General features: G+C 40.9%; 1 protein-coding gene across 1 annotated transcript; it reads left to right on the forward strand.

Annotated features, from left to right (window-relative positions):
• Positions 1-14: 14 nt before the first annotated feature.
• EXOG (exo/endonuclease G) lies at positions 15-26,513 on the forward strand. Its single transcript, XM_081072270.1, has 6 exons — positions 15-202; positions 1,728-1,877; positions 5,652-5,791; positions 7,428-7,504; positions 9,355-9,469; positions 24,065-26,513. The coding sequence occupies exons 1-6, from the start codon at positions 31-33 to the stop codon at positions 24,524-24,526; spliced, it is 1,116 nt and encodes a 371-aa protein (XP_080928396.1). The 5' UTR covers positions 15-30; the 3' UTR covers positions 24,527-26,513.
• Positions 26,514-27,285: the final 772 nt, after the last annotated feature.

The following is a 27,285-nucleotide window of genomic DNA, read 5'->3' on the forward strand; positions in this document are numbered from 1 at the left end:
CCGAGTGCGCATGCGCCACGGCAAGGGCCCATGGGTAAGATGGCTGCCAAAAGTTTTGCATCCCGCTTCGGAGGCTCCAGGCGGTTTTTAAGTGGCTTCGTGGCAGGAGCTGCAGTGGGCGCCGCGGGAGCCGGGCTCACGGCCTTGCAGTTCCTCCGGCGTCAGGGCGCTGAGGCGGCGTTGGCGGTGAGGGAGCCAGAAGGTAAGTCTGGGAGTTCCATCTCCCTTGGCGGATCCAGGTACCGGGGCCAGACGCCTGCCACGGGCGTGCATCGGAATTCTCCACGCGCGGTGTGGGGACAGAGTCCCAGAGAGCGGTTTCCAGGCTCTCGGCCTCACGGGGAAGGTGCTGGCTCGGGTGGTAGGTGGCCGTCGGCTGTTACCGGTCGCCGTTGGCCACTGACAACTGCCCTGGCTGAGCCGGCGGGTGGGCGGGTGGGCAGAGACGCGGAGCGCACTGAAGAGCCCGTGGCTCCCGCTTCCTGGTCTCCAGCCCACCTCCCGCGAGACCGCAGTGGTGCGACGCCCGCATCCACGGCTCCGTGGGCCTCACCTGTCCTGCGTTGTGCGGGGAGCGGGAGCGGGACCCGCGGGACGGTCCGCCCCCCACCCAGGCTCCTTGGCCGCCTTCCTCTCCCCAGCCGCGCCTGGCTTGTCCTGCACCAACCTCTTCCCCCGGGCTCGGTCTTCTACCCCCAGAGTATCCATCCCGACAGGTGTGTTTTAACGTCTGTCGGCCACCGGCCTGGTAGCCCCATGAGGTCGCGCCGTGTCCGTCGTGTCCCGCACGTGGTACGCCCGGCACTGTTCCCGGTGCGTCGTCGGCCGTCGGGGAGTGTGGGCGAGTGGTGAACGCGGGAAGGAATGAACGGCCGTGGCAAGTAGTTCACGGTCCTCGTTTGATCCTCCTGCAAAGGAACGAGGACCCGCTAGCTCGTCCTCAAAGGCTGTAAATCCTCAGCTTGCCCGGAGTAGCTCCCTTGTAGTTGACAAAGAAAATGAGCGCAGGCTCATTTTTCCATTCTCCCTGACGACGAGCTGAATTCCATGTGCGCCATCTGTCCCCTGGCCTTGAGCAAGAAGACTGCCATGCGTGCTCCGGTGGGTGGCAAGACTGGGGAAGGTGTCGAGAGAGGATGGTTTTGAAACCAACTGCCTGTGAAATGCGCCCTCGGTGTCTCCCACCGCGTAGGAGAAGCAGCACCAGTTTTACCGCCGTCTTCCTGCAGCGCACAGCCTCTGCTCCAGTATCGGAACCACCAGGCCGAGTGTCCGTGAAGGGCGGTCTCTTAAAAGGAATCAGAAAGGCTTTGCTGTTGTCCCCACGCTAACTCTTAAAACAATAGGGAGGTAGGCTCTTTCCTGTTCAATCATATGGATGACGAGTAGTGACAAGAGGTATTTCCTTTGCTGCTTTTGTAGTCACCGTACTTTGTGAAGAGAGACTTGAAAATGTGTTGTGAAAGACCAGTGAGATCAGTTCCTTATTTCAAAGTTGATGACACAGTTAGTGTCTCTTGATAGAACTATACAACGGATAATAAAACCAGTATTTTGTCTACTGTGTCTCCTTTGTGTTACGAGTAATTGCAAAAATGGGATCTCCTGGTTGGTTACACTTTGGAGCCAGTCCTTTATAAGTCTTGCTTTACTTATAATTTTTTGTTCCTGTTCAGAATCATTAACTTTTCATTTTTGTCCCCCCCCCCCCGCCCTCCCATTTTTAGGTTCTTCAGAAAAGGCTGTCTTGGAACAATTTGGATTCCCTTTAACTGGAACAGAGACTAGGTGTTACACTAATCATGCCTTGTCTTACGATCAGTCAAAACGTGTGCCTAGATGGGTTCTGGAACATATATCCAAACGCAAGATAATGGGTAGGTGGTTAGAAGTAAAAGTATTGATGAAAGATGTTTCTAGATTTAGAACAAGGAGAGTTATTGATAATCACAATCTTTTTCACATTACAGCACACTTAGAAAATGATGATGTTTGTATGACTCACTATATAAATGGACCCTGCCTGGCAGCCAGGGAGCCCCAGACCCTTCCCAGCTGTCTCGGGGGCTGAGAGAATCCGTATCTTGACATGGGCATTGAAGGCTCTGTCATAAATATTGCTGCAATGAGCACCATTCATTCATTATCTCCGCAAATGTTTCTTAACTGTCTGTCATGTGTCTGACACTGTGCTAAGCCTTGGGGATGTATCAGTGACCAGAGTAGAAGGTCTCTACCTCCATGGCACTTTGAGTTGGGGAGGGGGTGGTTGACCTATCAAGTACACAGTCATGAATGTATAATTACACGTAATAACTCTTCTGAAGGAAAAGTGATTGCAAGTTGGGTTTGTATAATCAAGGAACAGTAAATGATATGAGAGAGTATAACAGGAGAATCTGATTTTGATTAGCGAAGCTTCTCTGAGACAGTGGCCTGAAGGGTGGATGGAGATTACCTCAGCGGAGGAGTTGGGTGAGCCGTGCGATGTGGAGAAGAACATTTCAGGCAGAAGGAAAAGCACAGATGCATCTTCCAAGGCCCCAATGTGAAGAGTTTTGTTCCTTTAGGAGCAAAGGAACATGATGCGAAGTGAGACTGGAGAGTTAGGCAGGGGTGTAAGTCTGTTCATGTGTCCTCAGGTGTGGGTAGATTCCTGTAATTATGATGACCAGATCTTGGTGTTTATTGTCAAGTTGATTTCTGGGTCGATTATGCCAGTACATTCCTGTCATCAGTATTTGTCCTGTCTTTCCCGGCCCTCACCTATGATGGGCATTATCAAGCTTTACCAATTTAATAGCTAATTTTACTTGCATTTATTAGTTGCTAGTGACGGTTAATATTTTGTGAATTATTCTGTCTTTGTGAATTACTCTTTACCATTTTCAGTTGGGATATTCTTTTTTGAATTGATTTGTAGGAGTTCTTTTATATATTAAGGACATACCTTTTGTCATAGTTGTTTTATTCCCATTTGGTTATTTGCCTTTTAATTTGCTGTATGACCCACAGATTATATCTCCTTTGATTTACATGCGTGCTGTGTTTACGTATGTTAAAATGCTGATAGTAAAATGAGTGTGTGCCTTGAGGTAGTGGTCAGCAGCCAGCAGAATGGCAGGAGGCTGGGACTGTGCTTGCTGCTAGCGGGAAACTGAGGGAGGTGTCAACTTTATCATTGCAGCTGAGACTTAATTGTCAATTTACGTCAAGAGAAACTCATTTGATTTAGTCTCAAGCCTAATGAATTTTCTTTAAATATAGAAATTTTCCCAAGATAGAAGGCATTTTGGCTTTACAAATTAATTTTATTCTGCTATTCAGTTATCATTTTCAGAGGCATGTAAGCACTGAGTTTCGTATCATAAATTCTGTGAGTGGTTTAGTTCTGAGGAGGTGAAATAAAGCCAATTAATATTTGAAAACAGGAAGCAAATACTGTGTTTCCCCGAAAATAAGGCCTCGTCAGACCATCAGCTCTAATGCGTCTTTTGGAGCAAAAATTAATATAAGACCCGGTCTTATTTTATTATAATATAAGACCACATCTTTTATAATATAGTATAGTATAATATAATATAATACCAGGTTTATATTAATTTTTGCTCCAAAAGGCGCATTAGAGCTGATGATCCGGCTAGGTCTTATTTTTGGAGAAACGGTATAGCTGTGATTTACTTGATTTTAGCGTAAAGCATCTTGTTTTTAGTAATGACAAACTAAGTTATTCAGACTAACTCTCCTGCTGAAAAGAATGTTATTAGCAGTATGTAAAAAGTATACATATAAAAAACTCACTTAAAAAAACAGAAAAGAGCCAATATGACAGTGGAGAATTGCCAGGCTAATAGTTGAGGGAAAGCCAGAATCCTGAGAGGTAAAGGCCATCCTGGCAAGCAAAGCCACATTGCCTCTGTTTCTGCAGCCTTATTTTAGGGTGAGGGGCACTGTAGCAAGACCTAGAGCTCATCCAAAGTAGATTTTCTTCTAGGAGACCCTCCCCACATTAACCTGGAACCCCAGAGGACTGTACCTGTGGGGAAGGATGAACCAGAAGTAACTTGCCTGCCCTCCCCACATGGAGGGACTACTTGGAAGGTTGTCTTGGCCCTGAGCAGAGAAGAGTTAAAAAGGAAAATAAAAAGCTTGTTCTGGAGAAGTTGAGGCCACAAACTGGCCATCATGCAGACTTGTAACCCAAAGCCTGCATGCAGCCTTTGTAGATCAAGGGAGCTTAATCCCGAGGCTTGATTTAGTGTGGTCCTCCCCTGCTGAGGCCTCCATGGAAGTGAATTGACATTCTTTTTCCAGGAAGGCATCTTCATCCTAAGCCTTTAGAAATTCCCACAAATGATTTTTCAAGGGCAGTGAGCACCAAATAGAGATAACCAGGCATACGAGGAAGCGCTTCCAATGGTCATGACACTTGGAAAAGTTTATTAATGCTTCTTATGTATTATCAGTGACTTTCTCTTTATGAAGTGATTCTACAAGGCTAGATATGAGATACTTTACTCTGAACCTTGGGATCTCAGAATTAAAAAATTTTTTGGCTGTCAGCTATAATTGAAAAATTAAAAAGGTGAAGGGGAATAAGAGGTTCAAATTTCCAGGTATAAAACAAGTAAGTCATGGGGATGTAATGTACAGCATAGGGAATATAGTCAGTATATTGTGATAGCGTGGTACAGCGTCAGACTTACCATGGTGATCACATATAGGTATATAAATGTTGAATAACTTGTGTATACCTGAAACTAATATGATATTGTGTGTTAGCTATATTTTAGTAAAAATCTTTAAAAAAAATAAAGTAAAATTTTTCTTGGCTGAATGAAATGACATTGGAATCAGTGACTTCATTGATCTCCATTTTATACTTTTTTGAGTAGCAGCTTGATTATATTCTAATTTGTCTTCATAATTTTCTTGTTTAACAAGATCTGTCCTAATGATAGTGGAAAATGTAGTGTTAGGATTTGCTGATGTCCATCGTGGCAAACTATTCTGGAGGTATCAGGATATAAGTAAAATTGAGACTTCCTTTCTCCTATGTGATACTCAGATATTTTGTTTCAGGAATTTCTGGGTTGAGCTCATAACCTAAATATTTGTTTTGTCCTGGCTTAAGAGGCAGTAAGCAAGATATCGGAGACACTTTCCCCCTCCGCTGGGCTGTGCCTGCCCAGAACAAATTGTTTTGTGTCTATATATATCCATTATTTCAGTACATGTAAACTTGTCAAATACAGTTGTACAAAATACAATACATGGGGGTCTTTTTAAAAAGCAAGTGTTTATTTAGTAGCTAAGCTTTCTATTTAAGCAGCTCAGATATTTGATTGCGCATTGTTTTTATGTAATTACTATCCAGGGGATTTTTTCTCCCCTTTAACTTGAAAGGCCAGAAACAAAAGTATATGAGAGAGCTACACTGTATGAAAAGCATTCTTTCCTAGACTGGTCCTTGCTAAATTCAGATGAAGTATCTGAACTATCCCAGGAACTTGAGATATGCATGTGGTCATTGAGCACTAGCTGCTCAGAGATACCGGCCAGCAGCAGTGAGCTTGCCTTGCTGAGATGTGAGGGAACATGAGGGATATTTGTCCACTAAAACGTAACGCATTTTCTATGTTTTTCTTCAGGTGACGCAGACAGAAAACACTGTAAATTCAAGCCTGATCCCAACATCCCTCCAACCTTCAGTTCCTTCAACAAGGACTATATTGGAAGTGGGTGGTCACGAGGACACATGGCTCCTGCAGGAGATAACAAATTCTCATCTGTAGGCATATTTTTTGGGGAGGGATTGGGAATATGGCGCTGCTATTGTACCACGGGACTTGGGAATTAAAAACCTAGGAACCAAACCTTAAAACGAGAATTTCTGTACTCTGTTTTGTATTTTTCTTCCTGACATTGATTTCTTTTTATGCTCAGGTGCTGAGACATTTTTAAACAAGTTGAATGAGGAAAACTAATGCTATGTAAAAGGGAACTGGAAAGCCAATAAGCACTAAAGCTACTCATTTTGAAAAATTTCAGATCTGTGGAAAAGTTGAAGAGTACAGCAAACACATTTTGATATATATAGATATAATTTTAACCATTGCAGACATTGCAACACTTCATTCCAAAATAGATTGCTCAGGAGATTATCATTTAAGAATGAGGATATTTGTAGATATAACAAGAGAATCATTATACCAAGAAATGTGTATAAAGCTATTTTTATATATTTGTACAATAATATCTAATATACAATTCACATTTCAGATTTACCAAATTGTCAAAATTATGTTTTTTATAGCTCTTTTTGGGTCTAGCATCCAGTTATAAATCATTTATTACATTTAGTTGTCATGTCTCTCTAATCTCCTTTAATTTAGGATAATTTCTCTCCTTTAGGATAATTTCTCTGCCAAAAAGAGATGTCTTTTATGTCATTGACATTGAATTGTTGGTGATTATTGTCATTAAGATAGTGGTTCTCAACTTTGGATATGCATCATAATCACCAGAGCAAGTTTTAAAAGTTTCTGATGCCTAGACCTGTAACCTAGAGCAGTTAAATGAGAAACTCTAGGGGGTGGAGCCCAGACATCGATATTATTACAGCTCCCTGGGTTATTCCAGTGTGCATGCAAGGGTGAGAGCCACTGCTTGAAGCGACGGGCATGGTGGCATTGGCAGTTAGTGTAGATTAATGAAAGAGATCCAGGAAAGAGATGCTCCTGGATCTCCAGAGAGATCTCCAGGATCTCTCTGAGATGCTCCAGAGATACTGTGGGTTTAATTCCAGACCACTGCAGTGCAGCAAGTACCACAATAAAGCCAGTATCGCAGTGAAGCGAGTCATAATCTGCTTGGTGGAGGGTCTTGCCTTCAGTTTGTAAAAAAAAAAGCAACATCTGTGAATTGCAGTAAAGTACAATGAAAGGTGGTCTGCTTGTACAATGGTGGAGCCTTGTGTTTATGGGTCAGAAGTGTGAAATGAAATGAAATGGGTCAGAAGGGTGACATATAATGGCCAGAAATTCAGAAGAACAAGGAATTTTTCTCTTCCACTTCTGGACTAATAGGTTTGCACTGTGCTACTTAAATAAAATTCCTGAAAATCAACCTTTGAGAAACTCTCTACCAGAGACTTAAAACCAGAATTTACCGTTTAGCTTTATATTGGAAACTTACAGTTCTTAGAGTCTACATTATAGGTTTGAATTTTGTAAATTATAAAGAGAGCTAGGACACCAAACTGGTTATTTTGTTATAGTCTTTATTTTGAATAATCATTGAGCTAGTCACTGTAATTGCCTAGAGCTAATGTATGAACAAGGAACTAGTTTTCTGTGTCTGCTTTGTAAAATTGCTCAAAGGGAAGGCATGTCAGTGCAAGTTACTGTTTTTATTTCTTTTCACAGAAAGCCATGGCTGAAACGTTTTACCTTTCTAATATTGTACCTCAGAATTTTGATAATAATGCTGGATATTGGAACAGGTGAGGGGTGAAAGTTTTTAAAATGTGATTCTGTGAGAGATGAGGGATGTGATAGGAGAATGTACTAGTGTGCTTAACTGCTGTCTTTTTCAAAAGTTGTTACTGAAGGTAGTACTTTCATGAAATACTTCGGACTAGTTTTCTTTGCTCTACTTTGGGAGTACACTTTTCTATGGGAGTACAGACTTCAAGCCAGCCATTTTGATCATGTTTGCCACTGGTCAAGAGTCAAGTTCTGAAAGAAACTATTCAAAATATCACTACCGAGGCAGTAAAATATTTTTGAATATGTCCAAAGGACACTCTATTTTACTCATATTTCAGGACCTGCTGAGCTTTTTTATAAAAATAAATCTTGGTTCAGTTAAACATAGACATTAATCCGTTTTTGATATCACCTAAGTATAAAATCATCTGGGTCTTCTGCATTTTTCTTATAACTTTTGATCAATTCTGTGAGGGACTCTCTTTGAACATTTAAAACTAGCACTGATTGAGATTGTTTCAAGCTGTTGTGTTTTCCCCACAGTTCTTTGTGGTAAAATAAGAGAGCACCTGCATGCTAAAGAAGACTTCAGTAATTGTCAGTCATGGCCCAATTTGTTTTGTCTCCATACCCCCCTTTCCCCTACTCAGATTATTTTAAGCAGGTCACAGATATATTATTTTATGCATAAAAATTTCAATATGTATTTGTAGAGGTAAGGATTCTTTTAAAATAGAACTATAGTACTTTTAAAATAGAACTATTATTGCTCCTCAAAAATTTAACAGCAGTTCCTTATGACTAATTTTATAAGTATTCAAATTTCCCTGATTGTTTGTTTGTTTGTTTGTTTATTTATTTATTTATTTTGGTTGATTGGTTTGAATCAGGGTCCACACATAGGTTTGGATGGTGTTTCTCTTTAGTCTCTTTTAATCTGTAGGTTTCCCTTTGTCTTACAGATTATTTGTTGAGCATCTGGGATATTTGTCCTTTTCATATTCTGGCTGATTGCATGCCTGTGGAAACATTTAACATTTTCCTTTTCTAAGGGTTATATTTTTGGGATGAAAACTTTTCCTTGTAATTGGGCATATACGCTGTAGGAAATAATGTTGATTTGACATTTTAGATAAGGAAACTGAGGGATGGTGACATGCGTTGTTATTTCATAAATCTCTTTCAACTGCATTATAAGAGTGCTTATTACAACTTCTTGCCATTTTTATCTAGTAAATAAACAAAAACATTTTTTAACTATAAATCCCAATGTTGTAAAGATTGCTGTGAAACAGTTATGTGCTATGTCATGTTTGTAGTTTATAGAGTAAATTGGGACAATCCCATTAAAAATATTAGTTTTATACATAATTAAGTATCAGTAAAATAATTAATAAAGTGATTCTTGCCCTTGAAATTTATCCTAAGGAATTAATACAAGGTTGCATTACATATTAGAAATGTTAGGATAAACCCAATTGTCCCACAATAGGAATGGTTAAATAAAAAGGTATATCAACATGTTGGAATGATACATGATTCTTGTAAAAAGTTTGAGAACTACAGTGTAGAAAAATAAGGGAGAAAACAAAACAATTTCAGTTCTAAAATGTACATGGAATGCACACACAGGAAAATGTAGATAGTTATATTAATGTGTGTGACTTTTAAGTTTTTTTGTGTAGTAAACAAGCTGGGGGAAACATTGCTTATATGCTTATAATGTTTTGTGCTATATTCTCTTGTTTACATTAATTTCTCTAGTTCAGTATTCTTGACATCTTTGCTAAGGACTTGATGTGCTTTGCTTCTTTTCTGCATTTAAGTCTGAGAATATTATAAATTTTTTTGCCTTGTTTTTCAGAATAGAAATGTACTGTCGAGAGCTGACGGAGAGGTTTGAAGATGTTTGGGTTGTGTCTGGACCATTGACCTTACCTCAGACTGGAGGCGATGGAAAGAAAATAGTTAGTTACCAGGTAGGGACCTGTTTTAACCTTCAGGCTTATGCTGTTTGTATGAGATTATTATGTCATCCTGTCTTCTACATTTATTTTGTTTATTGAACAGTATTTATTGAACACCTGTTGGAAGGAATGATAGGCATAGAGCATACGATGGGTTAAAAAGCAACCATTACTTCAAGGAGCTCACGGTTTAGAAAGGGAGACAGGCAGGTTATCAGTTATGTTAAAAGGTGATATGCTGTCATAGAGATAAATACATAGATGAAATGGTGTCAAAAAGGACTGACTAACCCTATTTGTGTGGGTTGTGAAGACTTAACAGAGGAAAACATTTTTGAGCTAGATCTTGACAGATGAGTAAGAGTAAACTGAGTCGGGGCGAGCATGGGAATGCCAGAAGATGGAGCAGTATGAGCATAGGGCATTCGTGGTCAGCAGCGTGGTTCTGGGATTTAGGTCCCATTGATGAAAACGAGCTTATATTACAAGAAGTACGGGTGGCTTAAGGAATGAGGTTTTCTACAACAATAGCTAGAACAGGGACCACATAATACAGGGCTTTGTATTCCAGGAAGACTTAGATTTTAATTTTTAGACACGGAGAAATCATAGGTTTGTTTAAACGTGAGATACGTGATTTGATTTGGGCCACATGAAGAGTATTGTGGCAGCATGGTGTAGAGAGATGGGGAGGAAGGGGGTGTTTGAAGGAGACCTTAGAGGCAAGGAGGTGAGTTGGGACATTGCTGCCGTAGTCCCTATGAGAACAGACAAGGGGTGCTGCACTCAAGCAGTTGGAGTGAGGATGAACAGAGAAATACGGGAAAGAGTAACCATGAATTAACTTTTTGGGTGAGGAAGAGGGAAAAGTTCAGATGACATCCAGATTGCGGTGGGCTCATTGAATTGACTAAATGGGAGGAAAAGCTTTTCTTTTACACACTTAGATTTTTTTGAAAGGATATGTATTTTTTACGTTCAAAATATTTAAGAACTTTATAGACTGAAGGAAAGAGATCAAAGATATAAGAGAGAATAGTATTGTGAGAGCTTTAGACGTCTATTGCTGCCTAAGATTAAGGATTCTGCCAGGATGGTGGCGGAATTGACACACTGAGATCTACGCAGGGTAGGATAGGAAGTGGAGTGAGGAGGAAGAACTGATAGAGTAAGTAAGAAGAGAGGGATGGAAGGAGGTGTATTTGCAGGGAACACCTACCTCAGCTCTAGGAATAAAGTAGATATTTAATAAAGGCTAGTTAGATTAAATGATTACTTAAGAGGGAGTCTGATAAAATTGAATGACCTGAGAAACAGATTTAGGAAAACAAAAACAACTTTAGGGTATATTCTGTCCCATTGACTTGCTTGTTCTCGGTTTACCTGGATCAAATGTGCAGTGATGTATAACTATCCAAGGTGTTCACACAGGTGCTCACACCCTCAGGGTGTGCCAGTAGTTCTTATGGGAGTGAAGGAGGGGCAGTGGAGTTGGCATTTTAGGTGGATTAGTCTCTCCTTTGATCAGCTTGTTAATTTAATTTTGGTATTTTTTTGTAATAGAAGAAAAAAGTGGCTTAAAGAGCTCCCTGTAAGATTACTTTTCAAATATTAATTGTTTTTGAGGTTTGTTAAATCCTTACCATTGGAAAATGGGCTCTCCTAGCTTTGACTTCTAAACCTTAAGTGATGAAGTTTTCATAGAATTGCTTTGTTTTCATAGAATTGAAAGATTTATATGACTAGCTTACTGTGTAGAAGAAAAATTTATACAAAGTTTTAAAGGAAAAATTAACCAGAAATTAAGAGCATTTCACTAAACAATTTTTTTATGTGTGGGTGTTTCTAAATATGTGTTGGCCAGATGCTGTAGTGGAAAGTATATTATTTGTCTTAAGTTGAATTTTTAGAAATACAACTTATAAAAAAATATCATATTTCTGCCAGAAGGGCCTAGAAGAAGTGATATGTTTTTAGCAATGAGTTTTTAGCAATTGAGACCAGATCTTGATTTTTAAAAAACCATGTCCTGCTGAAAGAACTCGGCACCTGGAGAAATGGCTGAGTCCAGGGCTGGTATAGAGAAAGTTCAAATTGGAACGTCTTGTGCCAGAAATCAAGGAATCACTCAAACAAATGATGAGGACATGTCAAAAGGGCACAGGAATCAGTTTGAAGGAGTTCCAACTTATTGTCTGGAACTATATGACATCAAAATAGAACGGATTATAGATCTATTAATTAAGAGTCCATACTTTCAATAAAAAAGTAAATATATCGGTGTAAGGAAGAGTTACCATAGAATGCCAATTAATAAATTTGTAAGAATGAAAGAGTTAGAAAAATCATTTGTAGTCATCATAGTAATGCTTCAGACGAGTTCATCGGTGGATGCTAAACGTAGTGAGTGAAAGTTTTATAAGGAATAGGACATTATAAATAGGACACACATATATACATAATAGGAATGGGATATATATTTCCTTATATACTCGTATGTATGTATGCAGAGGATGCCAAAAAATGTATACACATTTTAAGAAGGGAAAAAAACTGTATTAAAATTGTAATAGTCAATATATACCGATAACAAAAGGTAAATACAAGTCACGTTTGATTTCTGCAATTACAAGAGGTGCTCAAAGTGGTTACCATCAGTGTAATTTTAATACAATTTTTTCCTTTCTTAAAATGTGTATACATTTTTTTGGCTCCCTCTGTATATGTAAAAGAATCTCCCCACAAATTATTTATTAAAGCAAGAAGTGAGAACTTTGCAGTGGAGAAACTCCCGTTTAATCGTGTGATCAAGGTTAATATTGCCTGTAATGGCACTTACGAATAAACCGTACTTCCCAGTGTGACTCACTAAGGGTACAATGTCACTTCTGTGCTCTTTCTTCCAAAAAGCCCAACACTGTCTCTCATCACACAGAAATACCAAGCAAACCCCAGTTGAGGGACACTGAAACCGCTGACTGCACTCTTCAAAAATGGTAGTGTCATCATGGAAGACAAAGGCTGAGGCGCTGGCTATTCCGGGCTGATGGAGACTAAAGAGTCTTGAAAACAAAATGCATCGTGTGATCTTAGATATCTGAGATCCTACCTAGATCAGAAAAACAAAAGTTACTCAAAGGGACTTTAGTGGGACAATTGGCAACGTTTGAGATCTGTTGGTTAGGTAATTGTATTTTATCAGTGTTTAATTTCCTGATTTTACTAATTGTACTGTGATTATATAAGTGACTATCTTTGCTCTTAGGAAATACATCCTGAAGGATGTGTCTATGACTTATTTTCAAAAGGTTTAGGGGAAAGAAAACAGAGAGAGAGAAAAAAGAGTGATAAAGCAAATTGGGCAAAATGTTAACAGTTGGTGAATCTGATTTGTGTTAGTCTTCTAAATTTATAATTAATGCAGAATGAAACAAATATATATATATATATATATATATGTATATGCATGTACATTTTAGTATATCTTTTCTATACCAAATTACCGGTTATACTGGAATATATAAAACTAACCACTAAAAAGACTTACCTAGTTTCTCCTTGTTTATTAGTGAATGACCTTCAAGCATGTTCAAGTAGCCTTGAACTGAGTTGCAAAAGAGACCTGTCAGCTCTCCGCATCCTAAGTGTCATAGTGATGAAACACGTGAGGGCAGTTAAGATCAGCTTTCTGAAGAGGGTACTTTAAGGAATAGTTTCGTTTTTATCTTAAAGCCCTATGGGCCTTAGGTGATTTGTTTCAGATTCTGGGCCTCTGAGCCTGTATCATTAGTTTTCCACATCTATGTTAGTTTTCTAGGACCCGTTCATGCTCATTCTGGTAAATCTTTAGTTCAGCATGTCTTCAAATACCTGTCCCATGGGAGGAATGTATATGTATATGGAAATGACATACCTCAAACTACATTCTTGATTATTTTCTCCCTTCTTTTCTATATTTCACATCCTGGATCATATGGTAGTACCGTGTTTTAACTTTTTGAGGAACATACTGTTTTCCATAGAAGCTGTACCATTGAACATTCCCACCAACAATAAACAAAGTCAGCATTAAGTCACTTTTGCAGTTTTAAAATACTTGGTTTTGGCTCTTTTGCCAATTGTTTATGAAATGCTTTATATTCCTGTCTACGGCTAGAGCCAGGGCTTCCAGGTAGTGTTATTTCTGGTGGCTCCGTTCACTGCGAGATTGGCGTAATCTGTAGCCTGGCTAGAGCACAGGTTTCTGTAGCCAGAGCAAGGGCATTAACGGATAGAATATAAGGTAAAAGGGATTGGCAGAAGCCTATCTTTGAATAAACTTAGTAAGTTTGGGTCCTACTTAGTAAATCTGGCGCTGGGTACAGGGTAATACCTGTGTCTGAGTTTCTCTGTATGTTACTGTGACATGTCACTATGCTCTGTGGACTGTGGTCCAACTTGTTACATTACCTGTTATAACACCATTCCTTGGAATGGTGAGGCCAATTTGGGAGATTGTTTTGTGGTTTTTTTATGGACCTCAGGTTAAAAGGGTTGCTGCATTATCACACTCAGTTTACGGTACATTATCATCATTGATTCCTGTTAGATTTCTCTTGATATTTTTCTATCTTTTGTATTCACTTACCACTTCTTTCTCACTCTCCAACCATTTACTGTGTGATCTTTTCTTTAAAATGTGGAGAGAAGTAATGACTTCCTAATCATAATCCTACTAATTAGCAGGAAATTCTTCTCATTGAACAATCTGCTAAAGAAGCCTACGTGTTTCTGGATTTAAGAGAAGCTGTTCTTTTTGTCATCAAAAGGCATGTATGACTGTTTATGGTGACAAACTTTTCACAGACCTGGCTACTGCCAAGCAGGGTTTGCAAGGACCAGAGCCATTCTTTGATTCATAACTTGTGGGTGTTATTAAATGATGGCCAAAACACCAATCTTTCTATCTCTGTTCTGAGCTTGTGGCTTTAAAAATCATGGACTTGCTAATAGGGAGTGTGAGAAATACAGATCAGGGTGTTGTGTGATACATGTACCCATAAACCTGTGCTTTTGAAGGTCTTTTAATGAGCTTTGAATTTAAAATTTAAAAATTTATTGTTATGGCACTATAATACACAGTAATGAAAACATTAAACCTTAAAACATAAAAGTACATGACATTGTAATAAAATCCAAATGGTAAAATACAAAATGAAAAGCTAAAGTCTCCCACTTCTGGTCCCAAACCCACTGTCCAGTTTTCCAGTTCTTCTCGTGGTTTTTTTCTGTATCTCAGAATGATGGGAGTTAAGCTGTATTTCTCAACTTTGATTTGTCAATTTTCAGCAGTCTCTGTTGATGCTTTCTCTGTGAAATGTATGAAAATTTGTTTATTTCACTTCACACATTGCTCCAATCTCTGCCAGTCACGTTGGTTTTAGTTCTTCTTCTGGTAAACTTTACATTATATCTTTACATAACATGCATTACCTCTTGATGTGTCACTTATATATTGTCAAGTTTTACGACATTTTACATTTACGCTTGCTAACTATAATTTAGGCCAAGCTTTCCCTATACCAGAGGTTGTAAACTGAGGCCTCCTATGACACATCCAGCCCACTGAGGCATTTGGTTCACACAGTATGTTGTTTTGAATTAGTTGGTAATGTTTAATAATTGAGAGATTTCACATAAGTCCAAATTTTAACTTTTCTTAAAAAAATCAGATGACTGGTCACACTTGCGTATATTCCCAAAGGCACCATTCACGAGATGAGAGCAGCAACTTTCTCCTGAGCGTGTTCTCCAATTCACCGTAGTCCTTACCTGGCCCATTTCACCCATTTATATTTCCTGTCTAGCCCTTGTTGGTCTTTGAGTTTATAATCCTGGGTCTATTGAAAGTACAAAACCAGCATTTATAGTGTTATGAATGTTTAAGTAGTATGTTTGGACTTGTACAGAAGTACATATAATCCTATATCATTAAGTCTGTGCCACTTGAGAGAGAAGTATTACCACTAACAACAAAAATCTGAGAAGTGGAAAGTAAAGGTAGCAATGTATTATAATTACTATTTTTAAAAGTGTAATAATATGCTTTTACTTTCTAATTCAGATCATTTAACCTTATACTTTTTTAAAAAGTAAATCAGTTTCTTCTTGATGACATTATTCTTGGAGCTCTCTGGCTTCTGTTCTAATTTGAGCTACTTGTTTCCTCCCTCCTTTTATTCACCAAATATTTATTAAGCTTCCGCTATGTACCTGGCCCTGTTCTGTGTGCTTCTGATACAGCAATACACAAGGCTGTGTTTTACATGGAGGTTACGTTGTAACGGAGGAGATACACAGTAAACAAAATGCCACATATTAGGTTAGTGCAAAAGTAACTGTTGTTTAAAAGGTTAAAAATAATTGCAAAAACCACAACTACTTTTGCACCAACCTAATAGAAAAATAAAACATGGTAAAGAGTTATAGTGGGGTGGGAAAGAAGAAAAGGATAGGACACTCAGAGAAAATGAAATTGAGCAGAAACCTAAGTGAAGTGAGGGAGCAACCTATATGAAGAGTTTCCATCAAGTGCAAAGGCATGGGTGAGAGTTAGCTGGGCATGTGCAGGGAGCAGTAAGGATGCCAGTGACTAGAGCAGAGTGAGCGCTGGGCAGAAGGAGGTAAATCAGAGAGGCGGACAATGGGAAGAAGTCTGGCTTGTGTTAAGTGAGATGGGACACTTTGTCAGGTTTGGCATTCTCTGGTTTACATTTGTAAAGCACAGCCTGGCTGCTGTATGTGAAGAACAGGTGGCTGGGTGGAAATGGGGGACCAGTTAGAGGCTAATGGAATAGTCTAAATGAGAAATAAAAATGAATTAAGCCGGGTGGTGGGGGTAGAAATGATGAGAAATGGTATAATTTATCATGTGCCGTGCAGGTAGAACTGATGGGACTTCCTAATGGATTAGTTGTGGAGGAAGAGGGAAAGCATCAAGGATAACACTGAGGTTTTCAGCCTCAGACCATGGAGACCAGAGAGGAGCGTGTTTTGAGGCTAGAGGTAGGGGTTGTGTCCTGGCCGTATAAATTGGAGATGATTTGATGTGCAAGCGGAGATGTTGAGTAGCCAAACTCAGGCTATGAGTTTGGATCTCAGAGGAGAGGTTGTTTGGGAGTGGTCAGCGCAGACGTGGTAGTTAAAGCTATGATGAGTTCATGTCAGTGAGTGTAGATAGGAGAGAACAGATCTGAGGTCTGAGCCTCGGGCAATTCAGACATTTAGAGGTCGAGCAACCTCTGAGGAAGGAGAAAAATCGGGAGAGTGTGTCCCAGGAGGCAAGTAAAGAAAGCATTTCAGGGGAGGAATGATCAGTTGAGAACTGATTCAGGGTACAGTCCAGGATCGCGTATCACATTTAATCGTCATGTCTCTTCACCCTCATTTAATCTGGAACAGTTAGTTCCACAGCCTTTTACTCTTTAATGACAGTTGACACTTTTGAAGAATACAGGCCCGTTGTCTTGTAGTGTCTTCTTCACATTGGCTCTGTCTGTTGTTTTCTCGTGGTTAGATTCCGTTACGCGTCTGGCACAACACCACAGAGGTGACCTGTGTGCTCCTCAGTGCGTCACATTGGGACGTGCACATGATGTCAGTTTGTCCCCTTATTGGTGATATCAGCCTTGAGCACTTGGTTAAGGTGGTGTCCTCCGGATTTCTTCACTGCCAAGTTCCCATTCTCCCCTCTGAAATTAACTGGTAATCTGTGTCGGTACTTTGAGACCGTGTATCCTTTTTTTCTTCACACTTTCACCTGCTAATTTTAGCATCCATTGATGATTCTTGTCTGAATCGTTGATTACTACAATAGTTGCCAAAGGATGATTTTTCTAATTCTTATTCCTTCTACATTTATTAGTTGACATCCTACTGAGAAAGAGCTTTTCCTTCTTATTTGTTATCAATGTGAACTCATGGATTCTTATTTTATTCAGTGAGTTTTAGTCAATTTACTGTGTATTCATTTTGTTGCTCAAATTTCGCCATATTTGGCTAGTAGGAGCCCCTTCAAGCTGTCTCCTGTGTCCTTCTGATATAGCCTCATCATTGATTTACTCTCTACTTTCTGGCGGTAACCGTGATTTTCCAGGCTTATCTTGGCCAAACTCTGGGATCAGCCATTTCTCTGGGAGCCCTAGTTCCTTTTAATGGGGATTGGAATTTAGAAACCAAGATCTGGATGACAAGTTGTTTCTTGAGTGCTCGGTCTGCCGTTTGGCTTGTCGTGTGTGTTCACCACATTTATTTTTAGCCTTTGTAGTGAGTGGAGAGAGCCCCAGAGAGCAAAGTATGTGAATTCTGTTGCCTTTAGTGGCTCACTGTTGGGAAGGCCTTTTTACTCCATCTACAATGTTCTTATGTTTTGTTGAGAATGAGATTTATGGACCATGGTCCAAAAGAAAGCAGATTTCTGTGTGTGTATGTATGTGTGTGTAAAGCTGCATGTTAATAGGAGTCTGTATCCATGTAGAGGCATATAGTTTTTCATTCTTTCTTGGAATCATATTGAAGTGACATCTACTTTCATCTATTTTATTTTTCACTAACAATTTCTCTGTAATAATATAGCTTTTGTAAGATTTGGCATTACTTTTCAGATCGGATTTGGCCTCAGGTGGAATTTTAAAACTTAAAAATCTTCAGCATATCTATTAGCATACATCTTTTTTTTTTTAATTTATTGGGGTGACAATTGTTAGTGAAATTACATAGATTTCAGGTGTACAATTCTGTATTACATCATCTATAAATCCCGTTGTGTGTTCACCACCCAGAGTCAGTTCTCCTTCCATCACCATATATGTGATCCCCCTTACCCTCATCTCCCTCCCCCCACTCCCCTTACCCTCTGGTAACCACTAAACTATTGTTTGTGTCTATGAGTTTTTGTTTCTCATTTGTTTGAGCATATATCTTTATCTAAAGCAAAATATAATCCTTTAATAAATGAAATTGGAAAATTGTCTCAACTTGCCATTTCAAGGATTTAGTTGGGCCAAAAATTTTATATGTATGCATGTACATATATACACATAGAAACTTGGGAGAATTTGGTTGAGAAAAACAGACAAGGGAGGTAAAGCTAGGCAAGGTAGGACAAGGTAGGATATGTGCTGAGAAACAAGTAAGTTCCTGACATGTGCATTAGAGTATTCATGTAGGGAAGGAGACAAAAATAAAAGGAAAGGTGGTTGGGGCCAGCTGGCAGAAACCTTGAACGCCCAGATAAAAACTTCAGCTGTTTTCTAGCAATTGATAATAAAAGCTGTGGATAAAATCATGTCCTTTAGCGATGCTGAGGAAGGGGGCACCATGTTACCCAGCCCTAGAGCCTGGTCTCTTCCTCTCAAAGGATAAATACTTGCATTGTGAATTCTTGTTTCCAAGGGAATGTCTTCTAATTGTGCATGGCAGTTCAGAATATCTGGGAAGTATTTTGTTTTCTCAGATCCAGCCATTTACTATTTACTGCTTATTTACTATTATACTCTGAACCTCATTTTAGGAGAATGTGGTTAATAAAAATGAAGGTGTTCATTTAGTTTTCTATCTATACATGTGTATGCTTTGGAGGAAGTGAAGCAAATGAACTGGCATTTATTGAGAGCCATGTGTACCACACAGTATGTGAGCAGCTTTATATATGCTATCTTGTTGACTCCTCACAAACAGCCCTTACATAATAGTGTAGTGGTTATGTCTTTTATAGGCAAGGAAATTCAGGTTTTGAGGGGTCAAATCCAAGTCACATAGCTACCGTGTTTCCCCGAAAATAAGACCGGGCCTTATATTAAGGTTTGCTTCAAAAGACGCATTAGGTCTTAGGTTCAGGGGATATCATCCTGAAAAATCATGCTAGGGCTTATTTTCCGGTTAGGTCTTAGTTTTGGGGAAACACGGTAGTAATTGTCAAAGGGGAGATGCATATACGGGTTTGTCTACTTGTATGAGAATTGCCAATTATTCATTGCATTGTTCTTTGAAGCTCTTTAAAGTCTCCAGTAAAGGGATTGCTGTGCGCTTCATACATAGAAGCTAAGGCAAAGAGGTAGAAGATGGTGTGATGGAGATTGGTTATAAGTGATATTTGCTAGCATGCAAAACTAAGAACAGAAAATGGGCCAAGAGGAGGCTTCCTGAGAGCCAGGCAGAAATGTCTGTTAGAATATGTAGGAAGGGATCACAGCATCATAGGGCTTCAGTGAATGTGAGCCTAAGGGAAGATTAGTAGCAGTGATTTGATCAGAAGTGAGTCATCTGACAGCTCTAATCAGAATCACCCCCTTTATTATAGCTGAGGTCATCCAGGTGCTTTCTCTGAAGTGCACGTTTCAAGAAGAGATTGATTCCAGACAAGTGAAACATACCTGAAGATTCTGGCCTGAGCAGTGTAACTGACCTGACAAGAAAGTGAGCTTCAGATTTTACAAGTCGGTGGTGGTGGTAATAATGTTAGTAGTGTTTAACAGCCTGTTTCCTTCTGCAGCGTGACTTTCCAAACCTCTACCAACTCCTGGGGGGGGGGAGGGAGGGGGATTGGAAACATGCCCCCAGGGACCTTGAGGCATCACTTGAAATGGTCAGGGAGTAATTTTTTTGAAATCTCCTTTTTTGCTATAGACAAATCTTTCCATTTCCATACCCACTTGCTTTGGTTGAAAAATAAATTGTTTTCCTGATTACGAGTCTCTTTCCCCCACCCTAAATCGGGGAAGGTGGTGCTTGCTTTACTGTGACGTGGCAGTCTCCCGTCCCCTTGCCCAGAGCAGGCCCCCGAGGGTGAGAGGCATCTCAGGGTTTGTGCTGCTACACAAGCACCTGCCGAGGCTCATGGGTAACACACGGCTGGTCCGCCACATTCCTCTTAACCTCCCCACACGTGTGGCTCCCTCACTTGTCTTGTTTTTCATATGCCCTCAGGTATGGATTCCCTGTTTATCACACGATCGTGGTTTCTTTCTTTCACTTGAGTGGCATGACTTTTCAAGGGCTTGGTCTCTTGGTGTGTCCAGTGGTTTTATTTTTGGAATTTCTTTTTTTGTCCTGCCAGGGGAAGGCAACCAAATATCTTATATTTGTCTGATTCTAGCAGGTTGCATACATTTTCTTCATGATGCCGCCTAGTATTTCATTTCAGGCACAGTTGACATGAAAAATGACAGACTTGGCTGTTGTTTGTTGCTAGTCTCTTCTGTCACTGAGTCCGCATGAAGGCCCAACTCTGTGTCTGTGGAGTTGTGGGCTGGGTGCAGGCAGGGGGGACAGCAAATTGTCATTTCTGGCTCTTGCATGGAAGGAAGGAAGCTCCAGCCAGCGTGTATGAAAACTAACTTCAGGCCACGAGTGAGTGCTAGCTTTATGACTGATAATATACATATGTATATATTGTGTTTTCTAGTCACTCCCAGTTGACTTCCAGTTTTTGTTACAATCTTGACAAGAGTTCAGTGCTTTGGGTATTTTAACAGTAGCGAGGATTTCCTTTGTAAAATATTTTTATACCTACATCTTACATGAGAAGGATTGTAGCTGACTTGCTGATACTAAAGACTGGTTGAGGTTAAGGCCTTGAGTCCTTTGCTGAGGGCGTCAGCCTGCTTTCTCTCCTGAAACCCTGGTGTCTGCCCTTAACTAGTCCTATTTGCCTTGATCACATCTTCGCCACTGTTACCTGCAGAACCATCTTTTGTACCAAATGCAGTTCCATCCCTATCTTTTGAATGACATCCACTACAAAAATAAATTTTTATATAAATCTTGCAGATTTTAAAATCTTTCTTTAACTAACACATCTTTATGTCTTCAGAACTATCCTGTGAAATAGGCAGCATTGGGGATTGTCATTCCCTCATTTATGAATCAGTACAGAATATACCGGTGAATGGGACTTACAACTTAGTGGCAAAGCCAGGACTTGGCTAGGTCTCTGGGATTTGAGTCCACGGAAGCATTCTGCTTCAGTACTCTAGTAGTTTCTAGAAGCATTTTCTGAAAGTCTTCCAGTTTTCCTAAAAGTGGAAAAAGTATATGATGTAGGTTGCGTTGTCTACAAAGAAGATGATAACTCTAAAATATTTTAGAATCTTTTGTAAGTCTTAAATTCAAGGAGGAAACAATGAGTTTTCTGAACTTCTAAATAGGACTGGTCCCTAAGTTAGAAAGGTTAAAGATATTTACTGTGTTTCCCTGAAAATAAGACCTAGCCAGACCATCAGCCCTAATGCGTCTTTTGGAGCAAAAATTAATATAAGACCTGGTCTTATTTTACTATAATATAAGACCGGGTATGATATAACATAATAATAGAATATAATAATATACCGGGTCTTATATTAATTTTTGCTCCAAAGGACCCATTAGACCTGATGGTCTGGCTAGGTCTTATTTTCAGGGAAATACAGTACCTGCTGAGAACAAAGCAGACTGAATCAGAAAGGATAGCAAGTAGCTACATTTTTATTTTTCTCTTTATTCCTAGGGATAGTATTTTATCCTTCTTTGTTGAAATATTGTAAGGTCATGCGTGGAAGAGTCACACCTTGTGGTTCTTCGTAGGAATCTCTTTGTCCATGAGATTTCTCAAAAGAAGTAATAGAGGTCCTCTAGCAATTGTGAGATTTTTTTGAAAACTTAATACAAATGGTACATTTCTTTGAGGTAAAGCCCTGAATCTTAAAATGTCAAACTTCTTTACTTACGGCTGGAATTTAATGAACTTGAATAGAAGCCCTGGTTGGCAGCAAATGGACATGACCAATGAATTGTTTTTGAAAATTGCCATTTGTAGACGAAGAGTCCATGAGGAGAGAAAATAATCAAAAGAATGGTCCTTAAGGCTCCTTGCAGTTGGAGTCTGAGAACTGTGCTGCAGTGATGGAGAATATCCAGCAGATGGCACCAAGGATTTGCTTAAGTGTGGCTCCCCAGCCAGCGTCCTGAACACTTGAAACCCGTTTATTAAACTTCTCCCCCTGGTAAACTGTGGCTCAGCTGCAGCTGTGCCCTCAGCACTGGCCCCTGACTTCCCTACACCCTACACAGCCCCTTAGCGCCGTGGCTTTTGTTCTGTATTGGCGCCCACCACATTCTACCTGCCGTGAAAGCTGGGTGTTGACTCCTCCTGTAAGTGGGAAGCTTCTTGAGAGCAGGCCCCGGCTGTTTTTAAAGCTTACTCCTTTCTGTGTTTCCAGCAGTGCCAGGCACAGGACTTCTGAGCTGCATTGTTCTTGAGTTCACATCTATTGGTGATCTCTGGGCTAATTGTAGATCTCCGTGGAGTTCACCTTCAGTATATATATATTTTTTGCCTTGAAGAGTATGTTTATTTTCCCAGCTGCATAAATGACTTGCTGGAGGGGTGTGGGAATTTTGTGTCTATAAATTGTTTAGTTTCATAAGCTTTAAACTGCACACTGACCACCACTTTGGCTAACTTCAGAGACAGCTCGTTACAGCAGTCTTTCCTGTGGATGGGTCTTCCCTGCAGCTCGGCAGTTGGTTTTGGCAGTGGGACCTCCATGCCTGCCAGACAGCAGATGGCCACGGGCTTCTTAGGTAGGAGCTTGGGAAAAGCAGAAAAGAACCCTTTGCAGCTCTCATTCCCCTGCATTCTCTAGGCTCTCCACGGGGCCTCCTGAGGCAGGCAGGTTTGCCCAGAAGGCTGCCTTAGCAAGGAAGAGCCTGGGGGAGCCGTAGCACCACGAGCACAGTGTAGTTGCATTGTGTCATTTTACTGAAGACCGTTAAGGAAATGGTGTTCAGTTTTTTTCAGAAAACGTAATGGTTTTGAAGCCAATTGGAAGGAAATTTGAAAAGGGTTCATAACAATGTTATTTCATTATTACAGCCAACCTACACAGGCAACCAAGTTGTTTTCAACCCCGACTCTGGTTCTGGCTTCTTCCTTGTGTGGATTCCTTTCCAAAGTGATTCGATGACACATTCAGAAGTTCTGTGTCTGATTGCAGGCCCAAGAGTGTGCAAAACTCTGAGCAAACAGCATTTACATTTACTTAATTTAATTTAAAAAATGAGCCACAGTCTAGGCAATACTGGAGACAGGAATACTGACACAGTATATCTGGCTGCTTCTCCAAAGGCTATTTGCTTAGCTCCCTAGTGAATTTGGTAAACAAAGGCTATATTTTTATTTCTAGAGCTGGGAGTTCCCAAGCTGGCAGTCTTGACCTTTAAATGTTTAGAGCAACAGAAGTTCTGATTATGAGACGAAGCAAAAATGACAGCTTTTCTTGTCCATTAAAAAACCCAGGACTCACTCATCACTTTCCTTTGTCCTTCAAACAGAGCAGAGAATTTGACCCCTGCTCTTTGGGATGGCATTATTTTAAAGAATGTGATCAGAATCTACCTGTTAAGTGCTCATCTTTGTGAATTTGTATTTTGGTTTATTATTACCTTAGGCAGTTGAATTTAGATTCATTGGGATGGGGTGGGGTTATCTTCCAAGTGCATTTTCAGAAATGCATTTAAAGTCTTGTCAGCAAAAATTTGGGAGCTGCTAGCATAGACAAGCATGACTAATATGGCTGCTTTGCTTTCCAGGTGATTGGTGAGGACAATGTGGCTGTCCCCTCGCACCTTTTTAAGGTGATCCTGGCGCGCAAAAGCCCAGTGTCTACTGAGCCGCTGGCGCTAGGGGCCTTTGTGGTTCCCAATGAAGCCATTGGCTTCCAACCCCAATTAAGTGAATTCCAAGTGAGCCTTCAGGACCTAGAGAAATTGTCAGGACTGGTGTTTTTTCCTCATTTGGATAGAACTGGTGATATCAGGAATATCTGTTCTGTGGACACCTGTAAGCTCCTGGATTTCAAGGAGTTCACTCTGTACCTGAGCACGAGAAAGATTGAGGGAGCCCGCTCGATACCCCGACTGGAAAAGGTCATGGAAAACTTGAAGAACGCAGGGATCGAACCCGATGGATATTTCATGAGTCGCTATGAGAAGAAACTGGAAGAACTCAAAGCTAAGGAGCAGTCAGGAAGCCTGGAGAGAAAGCCATCCTAGTCTTGGTCTCAGAAGTGTGACGAAGCAGGCAGGTCCTCTTCAGGCTGGTGTAGTGTAGTGGCTTTGCTTTAAGAAATGATGGAACCTTGAATTTAAGACTAAACTCCCCCAAAGATGAAAGAGCTAAAAATTCGGGGGGTAGTATTTTACTTGACGTGGGAGCTAATTATGAAGGAAACCGTAACACCTGCAGGTCAAGGGCTGATCTTGTGCCAGGTTAACGGGAGGACTGTACAAGATGGCACTGTGTCTGTGTCCCTCTGAATGTATTGTACGGAGGCTTTTTATTGTCATGTCTCCAAATCGTACAACATCCAGCGTATCTGCTCAGTGTTCCTGGAAGCTAGTATTGTACATTTTCTTTCCCTAGGACCTGAGTTGGTCTTAGAGATGGCTTTTAGATATTCTCTGCATGAGCCTGTCCACATGTATTGTCTATTTGTTTCTGTTCCTCCTCTCACGGACCTGCCGTTCCTGCCGTACACAAGCACTCAGCGACTTCACTTTCGCTCACTTAGTGTGTGCTGTGTACTAAGCTCAGTGCTTTACATGTGTTATCTTACAGTGACCCTCTGAGAAATACCACTGTCCTTGTTTTACTCATGAGGAAATTGAGGCTTGGAAATCGAGCTTAAGTATTTAATTCAAGGTTTACCTGCCCGAAGGAGTAACCCCCCAGAAATGAGGTACGCAGGACTGAGAGAGGAAAGCATGAGGTACATTCAAATCTTCCCCTATTCAGAGGCTTTTGACTCAGAAATACATACCCACTTGGGTGTCTGTGATCCTGGGGTCTGCTTGGTAAGAAGGTCTGGTTTCGTGTCTGTCATCAAGCCAAAGGGACTTTAATGTCCTCTGATTTGAACTCTCCTTAGCTCTTGGGAAGAAACAGTCACAGGCATTTGAAAGTTGGAGGACAGTGCTTCGTGGGGTTCTCAGAGCCCTTCCTTACTGGCCTCCAGAAATGCAATTCTTTTAGTGACCAGATGGTGCCAAATTGATATGTTCCTCGCTTTCCAGGAGAGCTTTTTATTTCCAAGATTAAGGGACCTAAGGAGGTCTGCCCATTGATTCACCGGCTCATGAATTGTTTCCCTTGGTGCCTGCATGTCTGCCTGGGTAGCATAGGGCAGGTGGTGTTTGGGCTAAAGACCCAAAGACATTTGTCTCTGGGGGAGACTGGCTGTGTTTCTGAGCCCAATTTCTAGACTTGGGTTTACATGGAATCCTTGCATGGGCTGTTGTAAGTGCAGACAGGGAGCTGTCTTAAAATAGGGCACAGGAACTTGTGTCATCTCACTGCTATCTTTTCAAGTAGCATTACAATTTGTGCGGTGCTTTTGTGTTTGTGTCTAACAGAAATGCCAAGGCTTTAAGGTAAAGGTAAGACGATAATGATTAATCTTGTTCTGTGTTTTTTGGGGTGAAAAACAGAAAGAAGTTAGGGGGTCAGAACACGGTAGCCTGATTAATACCATTCTGTTTTATCACATTGTTCCGCATAGCTTGTGCCAGTCCTTCTCTGCTCGGGGGCAAAGAGTCAGAATGTCACTGTGACCAAAAAACTCTTGTTACTTTCTCATTGTTGGAGAGGTCATGGTGGAGTCGGGGTGTTTCTCCAGGAGCCGGAGTGGGCAGCTCTGTGGGAGAAGTCCCATCTCTAGAGGCACGCCTCCATCTTCCTTCCCGCAGGCCTCTCACTGTGCTCTGTTCTGACTTGAGTTTCCAGCAGCCTTGGAGTTACTTCCCATGCTGTGTCATTCCTTTCTCTCCACCTGGATGGTAGAGAATCTTGATTTTTAAATCAATAAATTATAGTATCTTACATTTTTAGTTCCTATGGAAAATGCTACCCGATCACTGTGAAAAAGAACTGTTATTTTAATATTGCAGTTGTCTAATCATTTTTATATGTAAAAATTTTGTTGGTATATAGCAGTGCTGCTCAGATGTTGTCTCACCGTTTCAATGAAGAAGCCCTCCAAACTGAACTTTCAAACGTGAATATTGGGTAGAGCTTAGAGTTTTGCTCTGGCTAGATCACTCCAGCTTCCCGCAGTGGCACTTGATTATTTGGACTCAGATGCAGCAGACCCCCTCGGCTTCTCCCCAGCTTCAGACCTGTGTCCCTCTGATCAGAGAAGCACCTCATTATGGAGCCTGAGGCAATCACCATGCAGTCTCCCTGCCTGGGTCCCACCGACCTCTCGGGTGGAGCCTGAGCCCCTGCCTTGTGCTCTGCACCCAGGGAGTCCTTGGTCTGAGGAAAGGCTGTGGGAGAACAGCTGGTCTGGGTGGGCTCTGCTGCCGGAAGCCCCCTCTGTGGGTGAGCGGCTCCTCCCTAATCGCTGCCTACTCACAGTGCCATCTTTATTTCGGTCTCTGGGTTGAGACCGATACACCAGTTTTGGCCAAGGTGGAACGGACACAGGTGGCCAAGGCAGAATGGGTGTGCTCGCCCCTTCAATCCCTACCAGCATTTCCACTGCACCTTGACCTTCAAACGACTGAAAACCGCTGTTCCTCCTTAGAGCTTGAAATAGAGCCCAGCAGGAGAGACAGCGGCTGCTCTTGAGGGAATGGCTTCCTACAGAGCTGGGCCCAGCCTGCAGCCCTGCTGTGGGATGACCCTGAGTATTGCTAAGTCACCTGTGTCCCCAGCTTCCTCCGTGTTAATGTCACTGACTTCCACATCACGAATCTCAAACTTCCCGTCAGCAGCCTGTTCTTGACTCCTCCTCTTCACCCAGGGTGTGCTG

Source organism: Rhinolophus hipposideros (genome assembly GCF_964194185.1).
Source record: "Rhinolophus hipposideros genome assembly, chromosome: 14".
Lineage (NCBI taxonomy): Eukaryota > Metazoa > Chordata > Mammalia > Chiroptera > Rhinolophidae > Rhinolophus > Rhinolophus hipposideros.